The sequence below is a fragment of the Engystomops pustulosus genome, chromosome 7 (assembly GCF_040894005.1).
Source record: "Engystomops pustulosus chromosome 7, aEngPut4.maternal, whole genome shotgun sequence".
NCBI lineage: Eukaryota > Metazoa > Chordata > Amphibia > Anura > Leptodactylidae > Engystomops > Engystomops pustulosus.
In genome coordinates, this window is record NC_092417.1 from 159,111,569 (window position 1) to 159,135,251 (window position 23,683).

Consider the following 23,683-nt stretch of genomic DNA (forward strand, 5'->3'; position numbering starts at 1 on the left):
TTATATTCATTATTATACTTTTTTGTATTATATATCAAGTGTTTATTATGTTTAAATTAAGAAAAATGTATAGAAATATCAAATTAGAAATTAACAAGGGTGACAAAATTGTAAAAGAAATGTTAAAAAGATTTCAGTATTCTAATTCGGGTTTGAATATTGACTCAAGAATTGATCAAACGACAAAAGTGCTACATAATGGTCCATGAGTGAGTGTGATATGAATGTGATACGAATGGTGAGTAAATGTGTCAAATTAGAAGGTTATGATTGAAAATCCATGTTTCAAATCATAATCAGGGGGAAATGTTAAATAATATACTAATCTTTAAAATACTAATCATATAGATTGAGTGAAAGATCAGGACCATATATGGCCAGTACTTAAGTTGTATGAACATTCTTGATGTATACGTAAAATTCAATGAAAGGAAACAACCCCCAACCACATCCATATGACAAGTTAGCCTTTACCATATAAGGGTCCCTTTAGGTCCACTGGTCTTAGAGTAAGGGTCCTAGGAATGTTACCATATATGGTTGTGAACAAGGCCAATGGATGAATTTGACTTACAATGCAAGTCTATGGGAGTTTAGGGTTTAAAAAGGGTCCTATTCAAGGGGCTGGGGGGGAGCTTTACCTTGCACACACTGAGCTCTCTTCACACATCACACACACATTTTTGTATTTTGGGAAACTATTTTATTTTGCTTTTGAATTTTCTTATTGTCTCTTATTTTTGCTGTGTTATTTTATCCCTTTAAATACTTTGTAATATTTTTTCCTCTTTTGGTGCTAATTAAACCATTTTTATTCAACTTAAACTCTTATATTTTATCTGAGCTCACTCTCTGCATTTCTTGTCAAATCAAGAACTGCTAAGGACATTCAACAGTATGTCCCCCACAAACTTTTGCATTGCATAATAGCCGACATTGTCCCTTCACACACTAGCGATCTGCCAAAGAGAGAAGAACTGGAGAGTGAGTGATCAGAGGTCACTGTGTGTCACAGGGAAATTTCAGATTTACTAACAAAATTTTATGGTAAATCTAAAGTTTCCCTGTGATAAACAGTGACCTCTGATCACTCACTGTTCGTCTCCCTCTCTCCCGGCAGATTGCTAGCATGTGAAGTGATGATGTCGGCTATCAGAGCTGACAGTCTAAATAAGCAATGAATAAAAAGATTACTAGGTGCAGGGAAAGATTTAGCTGTCAATAAAATTTAGGCAGCTGCAGGGAGAGTGCAGACATTATACATAGACTGTACCAGGGAGTCTTTACTCTGAATAGCAATGGATCAAGAAGGCTTTTCTATAGCAACAGACATTTACAGAACAGAACCGCGGAAGCTTTTAAGGTAGATTTTTATTAAAGGATTACAAAATCCTCTAATAAACTATATTAGAAAAATGTTTTAAAACACATCCCCAACACATATAACAAAAATTACTGAAATGATTGCCACGCCTTAAAGCCCATCCACAGTATTGCTACTGTACATGACAGTAGCTTGTAGCTCCCTGTGGTTGACTTTGGGGTTTGAGCCAAAACCTTATGAAATTCATATTGTACTTGGAGGACCAACATCTTGCATTGAGTAATTAATTTCACAGACTACGCACCTGATCTGGAGCTTTTATGAATCCGGCAGTCAAAGGATCACATCCTTCAAAGTGTGCGTACATGACTAATCCTGAGAACACGGCACATGCCAAAATTATATACAGACCGACCAGGTTAAGATAAAGGGCCCTGTAAAAAGAACATCCACATTTCATGATATCTGCTGGCTTGTATCTCGAGATGTCGTGATGATAATTGCATATGTGATGCAACATGGCGGTGTATCCCAATGTGTGCCATATTTATAGGTATATGGACTATGGTGCCGCTTAACTGGTATCCATGGCTTTAACCAAGAAGCAATTTTAAACAACATTGTTGGGTTTGTCAAGGAGCTAGATCCTAACCTTCTTCATGGTCTACCACCAGGTTCACATGTGGAACGTTGTGTACTATGTGTAGCTCCTCACAAATCACTGGGTCTAGAGGCCTGGATAGCCTGTACAGTACTTTGTGTGCAGGACTTGGATGTTGTATCTTCCAAAAAACACCAAATTCCCCCAACAAAACAATAAAGAACAACAGAAGAACCTGCACAAGAAGATCACATGTGCACAGGTCCTGCAGCACACTGAGCCACAGTCCTGAAAAAATAAATGACAACTGGTCCCTCGGGGAATATCTTTGATGTATTAGGAGATTTTATAAAACTTACATTTTTGCATGTTTCTCTGTCTTGCAGGAAATGCACCTCTGTATTGTCGACTGGTTCACTCCATAGATTCCCAACCACGTAAATGTTCCTCCAACCGCAATTGTCCAAAACGTGTGTCTTCTTAACGGGTCCATATCGAAGCTTTAGGAACAGATCAATTATGGATGTATGAAAATTGTTAACATATGGGCCCACACAGGTATTCATACACATACAGTCATTAACATTGCCCACTACTTTTTTGTATAGTGTTTTTTAGCAATGGTGCTACAAAGATTAAACTTAGTTTTTAATATTAGTCAAAGAGTTTACCGGTATTGAATAGAGAGAAGACCCAAACTTGGGCCTCTCCCTCTCTAGAGGACCCAATGGAGGACATTTATCAGTGCTTTTTAAGGCTTTTTTTGTCGTATGTTAGGCGTAAAGTAGGCACAAACCCATAATTTGCCTCTACATGGCACCAAGTACAGATAGAACTTTGACCCACCAATTACTCATATACCGATGATAAGAGACATTTAGAAACTGCACGAGTGTGCAAATCCGTGCCATGAATTTGAAAAAAAAAATCGTAAAAGCAGATGAAACAACACAACACACAGGAGTAGGTGAAGCAGGTAGTCAAAAGGAACAAGTTTTTCCCAAAAGGGGGTCTGGAGGTGAGAGCACAGGAACGGGAGATGATTGATAATGGGTACAAAAGGTATGTACAAGGGGACATGGGGTAACAGTGGGGGGCGGGGGGGGGGGGGCTTTGAGCTGACTGTAGAGGGGGGACATAGGTTGCTACAAAGTGTGCGACGGAAGATGACTTTATCGGGCGGTGATCGCGCACCTTTTATTGCCCAAACTACAATCAAAGCCCACTTATTTATTGTACAGAATCTTATTTCTAACTGCTCTTCCTTGGCTTAAAATTGTACAAGCGCAATGAGGACGCCAATACGTTGAAAGAAGGAGATGAAATTTGGATTATCATTGTAGAATTTATCCAGAATGACAGGAAAAATCATTGGCTCACAGTAGGTAACCAGCCCTGTCCACACCTCGTCACTCATCCTGAAGACCCAGGCAACCAAGTATGTGTTTCTCTAGGTTTCAGCATGGAGGGTCGAGAGGTGAAGTCTGGAATCAGTTGCGCCTTATACCAATTGTGGCACCTGTCTAACAAAACCATAAAATATGTAGTAACATTGCACCCCTTATATGACATAGCTTCTCAATAAGAGTATAGTCTCAAGAAGGCATTTACAACCGGTCATATATCATCTCCTGGTTTTGCCCCCCAGGGTACTGGGGGAGGGTAGTTATATTATCCATGCCCCTACAAATAACAGCAATGATCAAGGATGATCATAGGATATTTGCTCTCTCTTCTCGTTCTCCTATGAGGTTACATATTCTTGATGAGGGTGACGTTATGGACACAAATGCAACAAGACCTACTCAACCTACTCTTGGCATTACATCCCAGGGTACTTATTACAGTATACTATCAGTATTTTAGAGTTCGGTACTCATGTATAGAAATTACACCGATGATATTCGTAGAATAATTACTCGGCAATATCCAGACGCGACCCGTTTATAGCCGTCTGCCATACATTGCTTGGCCCTCCTTTCTGAATCGTTCCTTCAACGAGTACAGACAAAAATCCAACAAACATAACCACCATCTGAAACGCGTCCGACCACACCACGGCCTTGAGTCCTCCCTAGGGATAGAATCAGAACCAAACAGGTTAATGGGGGAAGAATACAATCCAATTGAATTTAGCAAAACTTGGAATCGTGGTTTCTTACAGGGATCTACACCGGGACGGAGAAAAATGGAAGCTCATTGATGTCCCATATGAGTCATCATCATCATTGAGAAGGCTATCAAGGGCAGATATGTTTCTCCTAGAATTTTTTCCTATGTGTTTTAGGCACCAGAGACTTTCTCATTAACTCTTAACACAGCACAGTCCCTCCCTCCTGAGTAACTTATGTAGTATCCAAACAGAAGTTGCTACAGCAGTGACTCAGAGCAGAAAAGAGGGGCTGTGTTATGTTCAGTGAAAAGATCTCACACACCAATGCACCAGAGTGCTTCAAGTCCAGCTACTGTCCTGGAATATGAATACATTTTCACAGTCCTGCTGCTACAGACTACACACACAAAGGTATGGTTACACAGATCTCTGGGGCCAAAATCTAACGCTGTCTGCAGCTTTGTATGGTCAAATCCACTGACAATATGATACTCTACAGAAATATGGACAATACTGTGTGATATAGGCTGGTACAGACTATTTTTTTGAGAGTGCAAGCAAGTTCCCTATTTTAACTTTGTTTTATAATTGACAACGTACCAAGGTGCAGTAAAAAGTGCAAACAATACCCGTGGCGAATACAGATCCCCAGAGATCGAATCCCGTCACTGTAAAAAAAAAAAAAAAATCAAGATATTATAACAAAAGACATAAAAAAGGTCATAGAGAGAGTATATAAAAATGGGTTGACCCCCTCAGAGTACCTGCACACGTGGATCTGTGGTCCATTTTTGCAGTCCAGGTGCCATCAGTGTGTAATCTGATTCCAAGCTGTATGATTGCCGTGCGCTATCTGTATGTCCTCCATTTTTATCCGTAAGAAAAATGGAAGGCAGACAAATCTGTTCACTACCTTGTCCCAACCCCTTGAGGGGACTAATGACTGTGTTACCCAGAAATGTATCCACAAATATGGACTACATTCATGGGCAGGAATATGACTTGCTGTCAGAACTCCTGCAGAATCTAAGTCATCCGACTTGTCCTGGATGAAGTACCACACCCAGGAGTCCTGTGGGTGCGTACAACCAGTCTTAAGCAAGTTCTGGGTTGACAGGTCTTCTAGTTCTGGTTATGTGTTTACTATTCTGTGCTTTGCTGTGTATCTGACCTTTTGCTTATACCTATAGCTATTCTATTGCCTTACTCTTTTGTACCTCGCCGCCACCTTGGTTTGCCTGAAATCGCTATTTGTCTGTCTGTCTCTTTTGTTTGTTGGTCGCACTGTTCTGTGCACAAACCCAGGGCAGGAAAAATCTACCAGCTGTCACCTGCAATTCATCACATGGCTGGCAAGTTGGCAGGGACAGAAATTGTACATTTTTTCCATGTTTTGACACTTTTTGCAGCCTCAACACAAATCCAGGAAAAAAAGCATTCATGTGCATCAGTCCATTAAAATGAAGCTTTCTTTACGGCATCAGTTGAAAAAAACTGATAACACACAGACAAAAATAACATTTGTGTGCATGAGGACTTAAATGGAGTCTTCCCCCAGTTAAGTTGATGGAACTTCTCTCAAGGTGTTATAGATACAGGACATACTGTACGTTGATTCCATCTTTGGTTGCACAAAACTGACCATTAATCCATATGCCATGATCCAAGTTGATTCAAGACTTCCTTCAATGCATTTGCTATACATGCAGCACAATGCAGAAGCAGAAGGGGGATGTAGGAGGAGTCTGGGCAGCAACAGCAGTGCATCATGACCAAAAACTACGCCCCTGGTGCACCAACTTGCTGATTACCATACAGATTACAAGTTTGTTTTCTGCTGCAGACAATTATAAAGCAAAGGTATGTTCTATAGGACTCCAATATATTCTACATACCCTGGAGGGCAGAAGCATAGAAATCTAGAAATCAGAATCCATCATGATAAAACAGGGGCACTTACTTATAGATCCAGGCACCGTGACTGTGATAATCTTATATTTGTTATCCATGGCCTCCTTCCTTCCAAAATCAACTTTGAAAATTATGCTAATGAGCCAGACAGCCTGTTACACTGTCTCACCTTACTCCGTGCTCCCTCGGCACTTTCCTATCCCGCTGCCTGCTGTAATCTTATAGCGGCAGTAAAAGTGTCAGCACACCCTGAGTGGGGGAAGTGCTGTACCAGCCTCTGAAAGCTGCTTTCAGAAGGAAGGTTGGTACACCAGGGGTATTGCTTTAGGTCATGAAGCACTACGATTTATCATGCTTTGTCCCATTTCCTCAATATTTGGTTTGTTCTTCTCGCTCTTTAAGGAGACTTAAAGTGTAACTAAACCTTTAACCAAATTTACTAAACTTTGAAATATAGTTTAATTAAGAACACAGCTTATCTGTTCCATATTTTGCTCCTTTCTTCTCCTGTAGCTAGCAGTGTTTCTGAAAGCTTTCTTAAATCTACACACAGCAGACACATATGGAGCGAAGGCTAAAGTTATGCTCATACATAGAGAATCTTTTACTTAATAGAAAGAATATAAGACTAGTCAGTGACTGTAAGAAGTTAAGTTATTACAAACTTTAGCATCTTCTCCTTATTTATCAGCCATCAGAGTTTATACAAGAGGGAAAGCGGGTTTATACACACTGCTAAAAGCAGAAAAAATGGAGGAAAAAAGAGACACATAAACATTTTCTATAATGAAGTATATAACAAACTTTACTATTAATTTTTGCAATTTGGAATAAATGTTGAGTTACAATTTATGTAGGATAGACCCACTCTTTTCTCTACCAGTAGTACAGTGTGGATGTACAGTGTACATGAGAAATAATTGTGTTTCTAGGTTCCGGGTGTTGTATAACTTTAATGGACCCCACCATACCACTGGGTTCTTGACGTGGCCCTAGTTAATGTTTGACTAAATATCCAGAATAACAGTTATATCACATCCTATATGGAATGCAGCTATTACCCCCGGGAGCCCGACCCTGTAATCCGCACCTACTTATATTTTCTCAGTTATGTTGTTACTAAAAGCGTCATCCTCTATGATGCGATAAACCTTATATAATGATGGCTGTAAATGATGAGGCTGATGTATTTCCATGAGTACTGTCTACACATTGCACAGTCTTTAAGGTGATACTCCTTTTGACATTTGTGTTTTATTATTTTACAATGTTTTCCCAATAAAATATTTTATATGGAGGAAAGAAATTGTGTTTTATTACAGTTGGCTTATACTGTACTTGGCATTTGTGATGTTGTCGTATATGGTTTTGAGCCTATTGTTATTATCAGTGGCGTAGCTAGAAACTGTTGGGCCCCGGTGCAAAGTCTGTGCCAGGCCCCCGACTATAATGTATGGTTTATAGTAATAGTCTTCTCATATTGGAAAATGGCACCATAAGGGCCCCCTAAACCTCTTGGGCCCATGTGCAAACGCAACCTCTGCACCCCCTAAAGTTATGCCCCTGGTTATCATTGTAAGGCTACATTCACACGATGTATGCCCGCCGTACCGTAGTACGGCGGGCATATATCGGCGCTGCGGAGAGGAGCAGGGGATGAGCGCTGCTCACCCCCGCCCCTCCCCATAGGAAGATACAGCACACGGCGCCGTATCACGGGAAAAGATAGGACATGTCCTATCTTTTCCCGGGCTACGGAGCGGTACGGTGCCGCACATGTACAGGGCCGTGAGCCCATAGAAGTGTATGGGGGACGTATATCGGCCGTATATACGTCCCCCATACTGTAGTGTGAATGTAGCCTAACACATAGGACATCCAGTCACGGCTATACAAAATATTCCGATATTTCCTCCTTCACCCTTCCTCCCTCTTAGGTAGACTTGTCCAGATATTTATGACTAGTGTCAGACTAGAGTTGCTTGGACCCACCAGATAAAACTAATCTGGGACCCAATATTCAGCATTCCTAAAGAAATAGACCCATCTTGTCTCCAAATTTTGTTGCCTTCTGCTGTTACTCTGGGGTCCAATATTAGGTTAAAGCCTGGGCCGACCGGAGGATCCTTTGGTACTCTGGTGGGCCGGTCTAATACTTGTGGCAATGGGAGATAAGCCTTTCAAGACAATTAGTTTTTGGACAACTGTCCCAGAAGTCTCATTTGTGGTAAGAAGCATTATATAGCATCGGGGCCACATAGGTATATAAATTTGTTGGAATACAAGAATATGAGGGTCGGTTTAGAATGGTCCGTGCAAAGCTAAATTGACCGGTCCCTCAAAACTATCGTCCTCCTTTGGTCCATGGAAAAAATTTAGCTGTACAGACAAGTGATGCTTAAAAAAAGTTGGGGAGCGTTGCTGTACCTCCTTAACTGCAGGAATGTACTAAACTCTCCCATGTGATGATGGAACATCGTGATAGCGATCTCCTGAAGCACATGAGTGTTGAAATAATGGAGTTAACCCCTTAAGGATGCAGACTTCTTTTGTGCATTTTTTGCTCCCCACCTTCAAAAATCTATAACTTTTTCATTTTTCGCTGTTCAGAGGGCTTGTTGTGGTGAAATCGTCGAAAAAACGCATTTACCCCATTTTCTTGCAACTTTCAAAGTGCGCTCAAAATAACACCTTTACTTTATTATTTTGTTTGGGACAATCATTGGGATACTACGTTTTTACATTCATAGACTTTTATTCTTCTTGAATTAAAAAATGTGCATACAATGGGGCACATTTACTAAGGGTCTGGATCGTTCTTTTTCGTCGGGTTTCCCGAAAATTACCGGTTTGCGACGAATTGCTCCAGGTTTTTGGTGCACGTGATCGGATTGTGGCGCAATTGGACTACTTCAGATAACTCCCAACAGAGCCTCCACTACCTCAGGATTGCCTAGATATGCAAGGGTGTGGGAGACATTTCTTTTTTCTCTCTACTTATACATTTTTTACAGGTTTTTTGACATTGTTTGTACACATTTTTTTGTTTTTCCGTTTTGCCGTATTCTGACACTAATAACTTTCTCATATTTTGGTGTACCGAACTGTGTAAGGGGTCATTTGGGCGCTATTTTCTATTGTGGGGTTCATTCCATTGCGATTACCCCGAATGACGTTATGTTTATGGTTATGTACTTTGCCTATAAGCGTCATATACTTTATTTATGTTGTATACAGATGAGTTATTGCTGAAATTACCCCCAAAGGACTCTAAATGTCTTATGTCAAGCAAGGTCATTGTCGTTCATGTGTTTTAACCCCTTTAGGACTCAGCCGTTTTTCGTTTTAACGTTTCTGTTTTTTACTCTCCTCATTCCAAAAGCCATAACGTTTCTATATTTCTATTTACAGAGACGTACAAGGGTTTGTTATCAGCAGGACAAATTGTACTTTTAGTGCCGCCATTCAATATTCCATGCAAAGATGGAAAGGGGATTCCAGCTGGAGGTTGTTTTTTTACAGCTTTCACTATGCGGTCCAAATGACACCTTCTCTTTATTCTTTAGGTTGGTACAATCGCTTGGATACCAAATTTCTATGGGTTTTTATTATGTTTTAGTAGATTAAAATATATATATATATATCCATACAGGATATAACTACAGGGGTAGCAACCATAGCAGCTGCTATGGGGCCCACAGTGGCAGGGGGCCCTGGCATCTGGGGTATGGGGTGTGAATATCCTATATGTTTGTATATGTGATGTGTATATGCTGTGGGGGTCATTTACTAAGGGCCCGAATTGCGTTTTTACGGCGGGTTACCCAAATTTTTCCTGAATGGCCCCCTGAATGGTGCCGGCGTGCACGCGACGGAAATCGGTGGGCATGGCCGAATGAAAACCTGACGGATTCGGAGAAACCGCCGCATTTAAAAAAAAAAAAAAGTGTCGCGGACACGCACTTACCTTCACCCGGCAATGGATCGTGAACTCCGGGGGACCTCTGCGGACTTCAGCGCAACAGCGACACCTGGTGGACGGCGGAGGAACTGCCTTAATGAATCGCCGGAAGACCCGAATCCTCCGCAGAAAACGCGCCGCTGGATCGCAAATGGACCGGGTAAGTAACTCTACCCTCTGTTTTGCATGGGTGTTTATGGTAGTGTTTGTATGTAGAGTCTGGAGCACCTTACTGGAATAATCTCTAGATAGATATAAATATTATTTTGTTATAGTTGCCACAGCCAGGCATGTAACAGGATGATTTGGGAGACTAAATGACAGGTCCACAAGGACATGTTGTTAATTTAGTATCCAAAATCGAACCTGACAGGTTTCCTTTAAGTACAGTATCACCTGCCTCCTACTGGTGGTGCTGGAATAAGTAGATAGGTTGGTAAGCTCTCCATTATATTCCTATGGACTGGCACCATAACTCTACCGTAGGTTGCTTAGTGCCAATCGATTCTTCATTCAAAATTTTGATTAAACAGAAATCATAAAATAAGTCAGTGTGATTGGCCAAAATCCAAAAATTTGGGTCTATCCAAAAATCCAGTCTACTTTATCTCTTCAGAAATGACTGTGAATCCAAGTAACAGTCTCCGAACACATGGACTGGTAATAAGAGGGGTAATTATATCCTTGATTTATGATGGTTTGATTCATTTTAGAGTCTCCTTATGGTAAGAACACAGGTCAAGATCTTGTATGTAGCATATTAAGGAGCTAATTAAGAATAATGATCACAATTGTAAATGATCTAAATTGTACCTGCGGGGTCTTACCTTATGGCAGACAGCTTGTAGGAGAGAAACATTAATCTTTAAGACACGTTTAACTTTTTTTTGCCTAGGGAAGTTTTTGAACATGAAGCTTCTTGAATAGAGATGAGCGAGTATACTCGTCCGAGTATACTGCTCGGTCGAGTATTAGCATACTCGGACCGGCTCGTTACTCGGCGAGTTTTTCCCCTGCTCGCGATCGAGCATTAAATTAAGTGAAGAACAGTGTTTTTATTGTTTAATAAAATATTCCAGATGTTTCCTGATGTTTTGCTTGTAAGAACACATTGAAATAACACTATTCTTCACTTTCCAGGTGTTCGCGCGTGTCTCCCGCTAGGTTCGGAGATGTTCGGAACATCTGGAATGTAAAGAATAGTGTTCTTTCAATGTGTTCTGCACTTAAATGCTCCTGTATTCACTGTTTTTAATGTTTTAATTCTATTCTTCACATTGCAGGTGTTCGTGCGAGTCTTCCGATAGGTTCGGAGATACGCGGGCACATCTGCAAAGTGAAGAATAGTGTTATTTCAATGTGTTCTTACAAGGAAAACATCAGGAAACATCTGGAATATTTTATTAAACACTGTTCTTTTACTGTTCTGTTTTAGCAAAAAAATGCTCGGGTCTCCCATTGACTTCAATGGGGCTCGTTATTCGAGACGATCACTCGAGCATCTGGAAAAGTTTGTCTCGAATAACGAGCACCCGAGCATTTTAGTGCTCGCTCATCTCTATTCTTGAACATTAAGTATACAAATACTTTTTTAGGACTGTTTTGTACTGCTGTACCTGAGGCCCTTTCCCATTTCTGGCCACCGAGCTTCCTTCGGTAAGGGGTTGGGTGTTACTCCTGTCCTGACCCAGACATGTTTGTGACTATTCTCTGCTTGACACCCTCGTTCTCAACATTTGTAGCCCATGGTCCCAGCTCAGCTTCAAAAACCACAAAACCCAGATTCCCCATTTGAGGGGGGAAAACCATGAGGGTCAAGTGAGTTTCAACCTTGGGATTAGCCTCCACTCAAACTAGTCTGTTGGTAAGTTAACCTCTTGTCTACTAAAAGTGTTATATGGAGAGTTTTCAAGAGGACTTACCTTGATTCAAAGCCAGTGCCGGGGCATAGATGACCACTCCAGTGTACAGGATCTGTAAATGAATATGATAAAAAAGGAAAAGCTATTCAGCTGGTTTTCTATGTGATCCAAAATGGTTTGGTCCTGGAGACTATTGGGGAACTTTACCTGGCCTGAAATAATCTCAAGTGTACGTGAAGGGGGTGTGGTCCGCAGCAGAGTGGGCTGGCATTGTCCGTTCCCCCCCCCCCCCCCCACCTGATTACTTCCTAAAGTCAGCGACCATTCAACCGTGAGAGTTCAGGGCCTGGTGTAGAATTGTACATAAGTGCAGTCGGTGACGGGATACACCGGGAGGGCGGGGCTTCCTGATATAGCCGACATGGCGCAGGGACGGCGCCCCTATTTATACATAGTTACGGAAGCAGCACAGTCATCTCTTTAATTATAACTGTGTGCCGCCTAATCATACAAAGTAACTAATCGGAATTTGTGTGCAGATTATTATTATTCAGATTGAAAGGTTCTTACCGTTTGTATGATGTATATAAGTGTTGCTGCAATACGGACTACTTTGTTGAATCTGAGTTCTAGATACTGTAAGACACAAAAACAGAAGAAATTTATGGAATTAGTTATTATAATAAATTTGCACCTTAATCAGAAAGGATAAATCTTGCATTTTATTCAATGACACACAATGGGGGCACATTTACTCGTGTGCCCGATATCCTGCATGTGTCGCTTCCCCACTTCTTCCTGGTGCATGTAAGTGCTTGGTCTTGCGACCCAATTTGAAAGTTAAAGCCCGCGCTCGTCCAACGGCCCGCACCCGATTTGTGTTGCATGGAAGCCAGCACAGCTGCGCCAAAATCCGATCGCGTGCGACACCATCCCAGTGCAGACACCTGTTAAATACCTCTTCATTTTGTTGCAGTAATTTTGCCCCAGTTTTGCGCCTTAACACCAAACTATCAATAATTGCAATGTTTTCCTCATTTATCCAATCAATCCAGATGTTTTGCTGCACCTACTAATCATTTTTTATTAGCAACTTTTTCATTTAGATGCAATTTTGGCACAAAAACACTCCAGCCTGAAGGTGGTTTAGACTGAGAAGCAACGCTGAGCTCTTGTGCAGAGGAGTGTATCCCCTGTATAGTAAAGCAGCAGAGCAGTGTATCCCCTGTATAGTACAGCAGCAGAGCAGTGTATCCCCTGTATAGTACAGCAGCAGAGCAGTGTATCCCCTGTATAGTACAGCAGCAGAGCAGTGTATCCCCTGTATAGTACAGCAGCAGAGCAGTGTATCCCCTGTATAGTACAGCAGCAGAGCAGTGTATCCTCTGTATAGTACAGCAGCAGAGCAGTGTATCCCCTGTATAGTACAGCAGCAGAGCAGTGTATCCCCTGTATAGTAAAGCAGCAGAGCAGTGTATCCCCTGTATAGTACAGCAACAGAGCAGTGTATCCCCTGTATAGTACAGCAGCAGAGCAGTGTATCCTCTGTATAGTACAGCAGCAGAGCAGTGTATCCCCTGTATAGTACAGCAGCAGAGCAGTGTATCCCCTGTATAGGACAGCAGCAGAGCAGTGTATCCCCTGTATAGTACAGCAGCAGAGCAGTCTATCCCCTGTATAGTAAAGCAGCAGAGCTCACTACATGCAGCCTCTGTTTACAGTTCAAGGGCTTCTATTTACAAATATTCTGCAAAAGCAGCAGCTCAGAGCAGGAAAGAAGAGAAGTATGAGGAAGCTGCAGACAGGACAGAGAAGTATCCCGTGTAGAAGGATAGAAGAGAGGTGAGTGAGAGCTGCAGACAGGACAGAGAAGTGTCCCGTGTAGAAGGATAGAACAGAAGTGTGTGGGGGACAGTGTCCCCGTGTAGCAGGATGACCATACTGGTGTCTGAGGAGGATACTGGCCAGAATTACAGGGGTGCAGAAGGAGATCAGCACTAGAGGATCCCCACCGGGATAAGCCCCTGCTGAGGAGATCACTGGGTGCTGGGTGTCACACACCTGGGTGCTGCTGTGAGGGTTATTCTCATACTATGGTGGAAAAGAAGCAGAGAGGAGCTTATAGCAGGATCACATGTAGGAGCCTGAATCTAACATTGCACCTAAAGTAAAGAGCAGTTGCAAAATAAGAGGCATGAACTAAACTCATCACAGACGGTTGCAGCTTGTGATAATTCTGGCGCAACAATGAGCCTCATTTAGCCGCAAAAACGGAACTAGTGCACCACAACTGTGATACATCTGGCCCAATATCTCTCTAATTAAGTAATAATTATATCAAAGCCATTGATAAAAAAATCGGTTATTTAATCTGTGGTGAACATGGAGGAAAGGTCAAACTTGTTCCCCAATAGAGTTCATAATTTTCCCATCAGAAATAGAAAAACTTTTTGTTGGTTTTGGGCTCCTACCAGTTTTAAAGATTCTTGAACTGCTTCCCCATTATACCTGTATGATAACAATGCAGTTGAAGTCTTTGCAGGTCCTTCCTTACCAATTATGTTGAGGTATCACTTCAAAAAGAGCCCTAAAGAAACTGCAACATCCTGATTTTGTTTTCTTTCTCCTCTATTGGCATCCATTGGTATCATGGAATCTTATGTGTCGCTTAATCTTATGCAGTGTCGGATTGCAGGGGGGGATACATGCACGGGGGCCCCAGCAGTTTGCCCTTAAATGGGCCCCCACCAAGTGTGGGCGATTTAGCAGTCGCATGGCAGCCTGAATTGCCCATAATGGGGCACGCTAAGGGCCCACGGAGCGCATTTTCGTCGGGTTTCCCGACGATTTCCGTTTTGCGCCACATTTAAAAGGGGATTTTGGCACACGCGATCGGATTTTGGCGCATCAGCTTGCACGCTACACAAATCGAGGGGGAGGGTGCGTCGGACAACCCGACTGATTCGGACAATACGCGGGATTTAACATTTCGAATTGTGTCGCAAGACACGCACTCACAAGCACCGGGAAGAAGAAGGTGAACTCCAGTGGACCTCAGAGGGGAAGCGACGGATGCAGGAACTCAGGCGCACAAGCTACATGAATCGCGCCGGATCTTCGTCGGACCGTCCGAATCGGCGATCGGGACAGGACTAGGTACGTAAATTTGCCCTAATGTGTTCGGTTAGAAGTTTGGCTCTTCGCCTGGTTCATAGGTAACCAGTAAACTTGTGCCTATGGTATAGCCATAGATCATGGAGTGCACAGAATATCGTCATCCTGGTAGCGCAGTGATATCACACATCAGTGATATAGGGTACTTGAACCCTAAGAGGTCTGATCACTTTTACTTATACAATATACTGCAATGCTACTATATTGCAGTTTATTGTAAAATTACTATATCTGTAGAAAAGCCTAATAATAATAATTATCTTTATTTATATAGCGTCCTTGATTCAATATGGTGGCTTTCAAGATGGCTGCCATGATACTAAAAGTTAAGCCACTCACCCATTACTATCAGATAAGTTTGAACCTAAAGAGTTAACACCTGTAATCAGTGATGGCATCGGACTCCCGAACTGTATGGAGGGGGCACTCCCTGTGAACCTTCTCCATACACACTTACCAACACTGCCCAGAAATTGTATGCGTGGTGTGAAAGGGTTAAGAAATCTAAGCTAGTATTAAGGACTATATTGTAGCTGTTGATGTGGCTGGTTAATCATTCTTCATTGGATTGACTGTTGATACTGCACACGACCTACTCGTATCTGTATAACACGTGCAACATGTATTTACAGAATACGCTTCTATGGGAACGAAACGGCAACAGACACAACAATCTCCACTGTCTTGTATCATGGAAATATCAATTCAATGCAAATACTGTATATTTAAAGCTGCATTCACACAAACGTATGAGGGAAGTATATATGGCCTACTACACGTCTCCCAAAGGCGTCAACATGTGCTCACCGTACCGTGCGGCGGCCCTCAAAAAAGACAGCGCATGCTCTACCGTTGGCCGTTTCCAAAAGACAAACTTTAGATTCCATAGGAATGGAATGGAATTTGAAAAGTTTGTTCTTTCTTTCACTTCTTTGAATTTTGATGACCCATGAATTGGGCTGAGCTGCAATACCATACATAGCCAAGAGTGGCGCTCTTTTTAATGTAAAGATGGCTCAATTTTACAATACAACCTCCTTAACCATTATAAGGACGTAATATACTATATTTAAGCCAAATTATGCATTTAAGGCTGAAAATCATTTTTTGGTAGATTTAGTGATACTTCTCACTCACCTCATAAGTACTTGTAATACCAGATCTGTAGAAGACGGGTAAAAAGAGCTCTGCTGAAAAAATGATTACCAATGTATAGGCGATGTAATAAAATAAATAGTATGCTCCAAAGCGAACAACGTCCGATGGAGTCCCCAAAACCGTGATGGCAGACATGAAACTAGCCGTCAACGACAAAGCTACAGGTCCACATGTCATCTGTCTCCCACCGATCAGAAATTCCTTGGATGTTTTATTTTTCCTTTCTTTTATTGCAAAGAAGACCCCGATACCTGCCGAGACGGTTAGCAAGGCGGCAAACACCACATAGTCCCACACCACAAAATTTTTAATCTCTGGTTTTTCAAATTTCGACATCTTGGGTTCTCCGTCACGTTCAGTCAATGCAGGTGAAATGTCTCCACTTAGTCCATTAAGTCAACATCAAAGTCAATAGAAACGATCAAATATTGGAGGGCGTGAAAAGATAGCAGCAGTAGCTTGAAGTGTGGAGAGGTAGATCGATGACTTGAAGTGTGAAAAGGTAAATCGATGATTTGTAGTGCGAAGAAGTTTATCGATGACTTACGTGATTATAAATTTCACCTTCAGAAGTTCTTCGGTGAACCGAAGGGCTGGCAGAGAACCAATTGCATTGCTTAATTACTTGACAACACAATTGAATCCGTCTTTTGATTTGGTTAAACATTATTTAGACAAACGTAAATTGCTGAAGAGCCCTGGAGCAGCACAACATTGAACTTTGGATATTTGTGGACATTTGCATATTTCCCCTACACAACGTCAGCAAGTTCTTACTGTACTCCTTAGTTCTCGATTTCACCTAGAGGGTTAACTTGAGTGAGTACTGTGTCTGTACTGTGGCTTAGTGAATATCGAGAGACCTTTCTTTAAAGGACATCTACCTTCAGATTTACTATTGGTAGATGTCCCAAACTTACTTGTTCGTTACGTCTGTCAGGAGATGACCTTGCTCTTGGCATCTCCAGGAAGTTCCGCATTCTTTTAAAAAAGACTTTCTAAAACTATTCAATTTAGCCTGCTGACGCCCACCAATCGTGATATCTGCGATTGGCAGCCGCGAGAAGGCTGCAATGAAAACGGAGGGGCCGTGCATATTTTATCAAGCGGTGGAACCAGGGCCAGATTACGCTTAGTGCCCCTGGGCGCAAAATCTGGTGGAGGCCCCCCCGACTTAGACAATCATTTTAATTTTTATTAGACATAGATGTGCATTTCTGGGATTCGTTTGCAAATGCATCCATAAATGCAACTCGCAAGACACAGTCTAAGGCTTCTTAGAATGTGTTTATGTCCCGTACTTGCAGGAAAATAGAGTGTAAGCTCTTTTTCCCAAGGACAGCATGGTAAAGTGACACACATTGGGTTCACCATACCATTGCCGGAGGCGTCTATGAGGACGGATATTTGGTCGCAAATTGTACAGCCGGATGCACATCCCCAATAACGTTCGTGTGAAAGGGGTCCAAGGATGCTGTCACATGTTTGTGTTTTGAGAATATACTACTAATCCAACTACTATAATACTGCCCCCTATGTACAAGAATATAACTACTATAATACTGCCCCCTATGTACAGGAATATAACTACTATAATACTGCCCCCTATGTACAAGAATATAACTACTATAATATTGTCCCCTATGTACAAGAATATAACTACTATAATCCTGTCCCCTATGTACAAAAATATAACTGCTAGAATACTGCCCCCTATGTACAAGAATATAACTACTATAATACTGCCCCCTATGTACAAGAATATTACTACTATAATACTGCCCCCTATGTACAAGAATATAACTACTATAATACTGCCCCCTAAGTACAAGAATATAACTACTATAATACTGCCCCCTATGTACAAGTATATAAATACTATAATACTGCCCCCTATGTACAAGAATATAACTACTATAATACTGCCCCCTATGTACAGGAATATAACTACTATAATACTGCCCCCTATGTACAAGAATATAACTACTATAATACTGCCCCTATGTACAAGAATATGACTACTATAATACTGCCCCCTATGTACAGGAATATAACTACTATAATACTGCCCCCTATGTACAAGAATATAACTACTATAATACTGCCCCCTATGTACAAGAATATAACTACTATAATACTGCCCCTATGTACAAGAATATAACTACTATAATACTGCCCAATATGTACAGGAATATAACTACAATAATACTGCCCCCTATGTACAAGAATATAACTACTATAATACTGCCCAATATGTACAAGAATATAACAACTATAATACTGCCCCCTATGTACAATAAGATAACTACTATAATACTGCCCTCTATGTACAAGAATATAACTACTATAATACTGCCCCTATGTACAGAAATATAACTACTATAATACTGCCCCCTATGTACAAGAATATAACTACTATAATACTGCCCCCTATGTACAAGAATATAACTACTATAATACTGCCCCCTATGTACAAGAATATATCTACTATAATACTACCCCCTATGTACAGGAATATAACTACTATAATACTGCCCCCTATGTACAGGAATATATCTACTATACTACTGCCCCCTATGTACAAGAATATAACTACTATAATACTGCCCCCTATGTACAAGAATATATCTACTATAATACTGCCCCCTATGTACAAGAATATAACTACTATAATACTGCCCTCTATGTACAAGAATATAACTACTACAATACTGCCCCCTATGTACAGGGATATAACTACTATAATACTGCCCCCTATGTACAAGAATATAACTACTATAATACTGCCCATATGTACAAGAATATAACTACTATAATATTGCCCCCTATGTACAAGAATATATCTACTATAATACCGCCCCTATGTACAAGAATATAACTACTATAATACCGCCCCTATGTACAAGAATATAACTACTATAATACTGCCCCTATGTACAAGAATATAACTACTATAATACTGCCCCCTTTGTACAGGAATATAACTACTACAATACTTCCCCCTATGCACAGGAATATCACTACTATAATACTGCCCCCTATGTACAAGAATATAACTACTATAATACTGCCCCCTATGTACAAGAATATAACAACTATAATACTGCCCATATGTACAAGAATATAACTACTATAATACTTCCCCCTATGTACAAGAATATAACTACTGTAATACTGCCCATATGTACAAGAATATAACTACTATAATACTGCCCCTATGTACAAGAATATAACTACTATAATACTGCCCCCTATGTACAAGAATATAACTACTATAATACTGCCCCCTCTGTACAGGAATATAACTACTATAATACTGCCCCCTATGTACAAGAATATAATTACTATAATACTGCCCCCTCTGTACAGGAATATAACTACTATAATACTGCCCCCTATGTACAAGAATATAACTACTATAATACTGCCTCCTATGTACAAGAATATAAGTACTATAATACTGCCTCCTATGTACAAGAATATAACTACTATAATACTGCTCCCTATGTACAAGAATATAACTACTATAATACTGCCTCCTATGTACAGGAATATAACTACTATAATACTGCCCCCTATGTACAAGAATATAACTACTATAATACTGCCCCCTCTGTACAGGAATATAACTACTATAATACTGCCCCCTATGTACAAGAATATAACTACTATAATACTGCCCCCTCTGTACAGGAATATAACTACTATAATACTGCCCCCTATGTACAGGAATATAACTACTATAATACTGCCCCCTATGTACAAGAATATAACTACTATAATACTGCCCCCTATGTACAGGAATATAACTACTATAATACTGCCCCCTCTGTACAGGAATATAACTACTATAATACTGCCCCCTATGTACAAGAATATAACTACTATAATAATGTCCCCTCTGTACAGGAATATAACTACTATAATACTATACTACTATAATAAAGTTTGCAGTAAAAATACAAAATTTATTGAAAAAAACATTAAAAGTATGATCCCATCATAAAACACAAAAGAGGGTGACGTGTTTCGGACCTACAAAACGGGGTCCTTACTCATACCTGTGGGATAGGGGACTAGCAGTGGGCTTTATGCGGTGAAATGCACGCCACCCACAGAGTCAGCTGCATGGCCAGAGACTCCAAATCAGCAGCTTAGCAACGCAGGACACAGGTGAGCTTGGTCACAGTACACATGGACATCAGAAAGCGTATAATAGCGTAACACTAAGGGAACAAAAGGCAAACACAAGTGAATACAAGAGAAAATGAACAATGATTAATATATGTACATGAGATCATTTCGAAAGTTTAGACCTGCTGGATGGCGCGTACCCAAAAACAGGATCCATTTAGCTTCTCTGGTGTGTAGCATTTTAACCCTATCCCCTCCTCTCCTATTGCAAGTGACATGGTCTATAGCCGTAATTTTCAGTGTGGACATATTACCCGCATGTTTATCGCGAAAATGCTTAGACAGGCCAGTGATGTTACGTGTGCTGGACACCGTTTTGGGATTGGCACCAGTGACATGTTCAGAGACGCGGTGCTTGAGCTTTCTGCAGGTGCACCCCACATATTGTAAGCGGCACAGTGAGCATTCAGCTAAAAAAAACTACGAAAGTGGACTCGCAATTCATATGCCTAAATATTTTGTAGTTCTGTTTATTGGCTGTGGAGGAGAAAGTGGTAGTTTTAGTCATAAATCTGCAAACATTGCAGCGACTGCCTCCAAAACAGAAGCTACCTTTATAGTTTAACCACGTAGGGGTATGTGTGGTGTCAGAGAATACATTGGGGGATAATTAGAGATGAGCGAGCACTAAAATGCTCGGGTGCTCGTTATTCGAGACGAACTTTTCCCGATGCTCGAGTGCTCGTCTCGAATAACGAACCCCATTGAAGTCAATGGGAGACCCGAGCATTTTTCAAGGGGACCAAGGCTCTGCACAGGGAAGCTTGGCCAAACACCTGGGAACCTCAGAAAAGGATGGAAACACCACGGAAATGGACAGGAAACAGCAGGGGCAGCATGCATGGATGCCTCTGAGGCTGCTTAAACGCACCATTATGCCAAAATTATGGGCAACAGCATGGCCATGACAGAGTGACAGAATGAAGCTAGATAGCATCTAAAACATCCAATAATTGACCCTGACACTATAGGGGACGGCATGCAGAGGCAGCGGCAGCAGGCTAGAGAGTGTCATGGCGACATACCCTAAATGGACTCATGCTTCAAACCAATGGGTGGCAGAGAGGAACCAAAGGAGGTTAGCAAGAAGCGCTGAAATGATTTCCTATATTTAGTCGATAACACAGCATGGTGGCGACATAGTGACCAAGTTCCATAACGTATCTGGTGAAACACCCGAAAAATGAGCCTGACACAGCTCGTTTGATAAGGGGACGACATGTGGAGGCAGCCATGGAGACGACTTCCATGATTAAGAGCGACAGTATGGGGCATTCATATTGCGCTGCTATGATTGCAACTTCAGGTCTCCAGCATGGCGGCGACAGATGGGCCGAGTTCCAATATGTATCTGGTGAAACACCTGAAAATTCTGCCTGACACAGCTCGTTTGATAAGGGGATGATGTGCTGCATATCCTCTCGTGCTTCAGCGTCTGGGGTATAGAGAGTTGAAAGTTGCACATGGAGACATTGGTGGACGCTGTGGAGGATCGTGGAGGCAAAATGGACAGGAAACAGCAGGGGCAGCATGCATGGATGCCTCTGAGGCTGCCTAATCTTGGGATAGAGCTGGCGGTCCGCTGCCAGGCGAGCTTTCGCCTGTCCAAGCCCCTGTCTCTCGGCTCCTCCCCACCCAAAATGGGCCTGGGGGCCAGAAGCGCTTACTTTGAAAAAATTATAATTTTCAAAGCAGGCGGGGTCATTTGAATATTTCACCTAGGAATAATGGAATAGCATAGTGGTTCTATTTTTAATTGTTTTTTCGGAAATGGTTCCATGATTAAGAGTGACAGTATGGGGCATCCATATTGCGCTGCTATGATTGCAACTTCAGGTCTCCAGAATATAACTACTATAATACTGCCCCTATGTACAAGAATATAACTACTATAATACTGCCCCCTATGTACAAGAATATAACTACTATAATACTGCCCCCTATGTACAAGAATATAACTACTATAATACTACCCCCTATGTACAAGAATATAATTACTATAATACTGCCCCCTCTGTACAGGAATATAACTACTATAATACTGCCCCCTATGTACAAGAATATAACTACTATAATACTGCCCCCTCTGTACAGGAATATAACTACTATAATACTGCCTCCTATGTACAGGAATATAACTACTATAATACTATACTACTATAATAGAGTTTGCAGTAAAAATACAAAATTTATTGAAAAAAAACATTAAAAGTGTGATCCCATCATAAGACACAAAAGAGGGTGACGCGTTTCGGACCTACAAAACAGGGTCCTTACTCATACCTGTGGGATAGGGGACTAGCAGTGGGCTTTATGCGATGAAATGCACGCCACCCACAGAGTCGGCTGCATGGCCAGAGACTCCAAATCAGCAGCTTAGCAACGCAGGACACAGGTGAGCTTGGTCACAGTACACATGGACATCAGAAAGCGTATAATAGCGTAACACTAAGGGAACAAAAGGCAAGCACAAGTGAATACAAGAGAAAATGAACAATGATTAATATATGTACATGAGATCATTTCGAAAGTTTAGACCTGCTGGATGGCGCGTACCCAAAAACAGGATCTATTTAGCTTCGCTGGTGTGTAGCATTTTAACCCTATCCCCTCTTCTCCTATTGCAAGGTACATGGTCTATGACCGTAATTTTCAGTGTGGACATATTACCCGCATGTTTATCGCGAAAATGCTTAGACAGGCCAGTGATGTTACGTGTGCTGGACACCGTTTTGGGATTGGCACCAGTGACATGTTCAGAGATGCGGTGCTTGAGCTTTCTGCAGGTGCACCCCACATATTGTAAGCGGCACAGTGAGCATTCAGCTAAAAAAACTGCGAAAGTGGACTCGCAATTCATATGCCTAAATATTTTGTAGTTGTGTTTATTGGCTGTGGAGGAGAAAGTGGTAGTTTTAGTCATAAATCTGCAAACATTGCAGCGACTGCCTCCAAAACAGAAGCTACCTTTATAGTTTAACCACGTAGGGGTATGTGTGGTGTCAGAGAATACATTGGGGGATAATTAGAGATGAGCAAGCACTAAAATGCTCGGGTGCTCGTTATTCGAGACGAACTTTTCCCGATGCTCGAGTGCTCGTCTCGAATAACGAACCCCATTGAAGTCAATGGGAGACTCGAGCATTTTTCAAGGGGACCAAGGCTCTGCACAGGGAAGCTTGGCCAAACACCTGGGAACCTCAGAAAAGGATGGAAACACCACGGAAATGGACAGGAAACAGCAGGGGCAGCATGCATGGATGCCTCTGAGGCTGCCTAATCGCACCATTATGCCAAAATTATGGGCAACAGCATGGCCATGACAGAGTGACAGAATGAAGCTAGATAGCATCTAAAACATCCAATAATTGACCCTGACACTATA

At 41.5% G+C, this 23,683-nt stretch overlaps 1 protein-coding gene across 1 annotated transcript in view; it reads right to left on the minus strand.

Moving 5' to 3' along the window:
- LOC140069029 (sodium-coupled monocarboxylate transporter 2-like) overlaps positions 1 to 16,665 on the minus strand; it is a 34,750-nt gene extending 18,085 nt beyond the window's left edge. The window contains exons 1-7 of the mRNA XM_072114367.1: positions 16,084 to 16,665; positions 12,343 to 12,408; positions 11,833 to 11,884; positions 4,639 to 4,706; positions 3,845 to 3,999; positions 2,285 to 2,425; positions 1,629 to 1,758 (exon numbers count right to left, since the gene is read on the minus strand). Of these exons, the coding sequence (XP_071970468.1) occupies positions 1,629 to 1,758; positions 2,285 to 2,425; positions 3,845 to 3,999; positions 4,639 to 4,706; positions 11,833 to 11,884; positions 12,343 to 12,408; positions 16,084 to 16,440 (969 nt within the window). The 5' untranslated portion in view covers positions 16,441 to 16,665. The remainder of the gene's footprint in view (positions 1 to 1,628; positions 1,759 to 2,284; positions 2,426 to 3,844; positions 4,000 to 4,638; positions 4,707 to 11,832; positions 11,885 to 12,342; positions 12,409 to 16,083) is intronic.
- Positions 16,666 to 23,683: the final 7,018 nt, after the last annotated feature.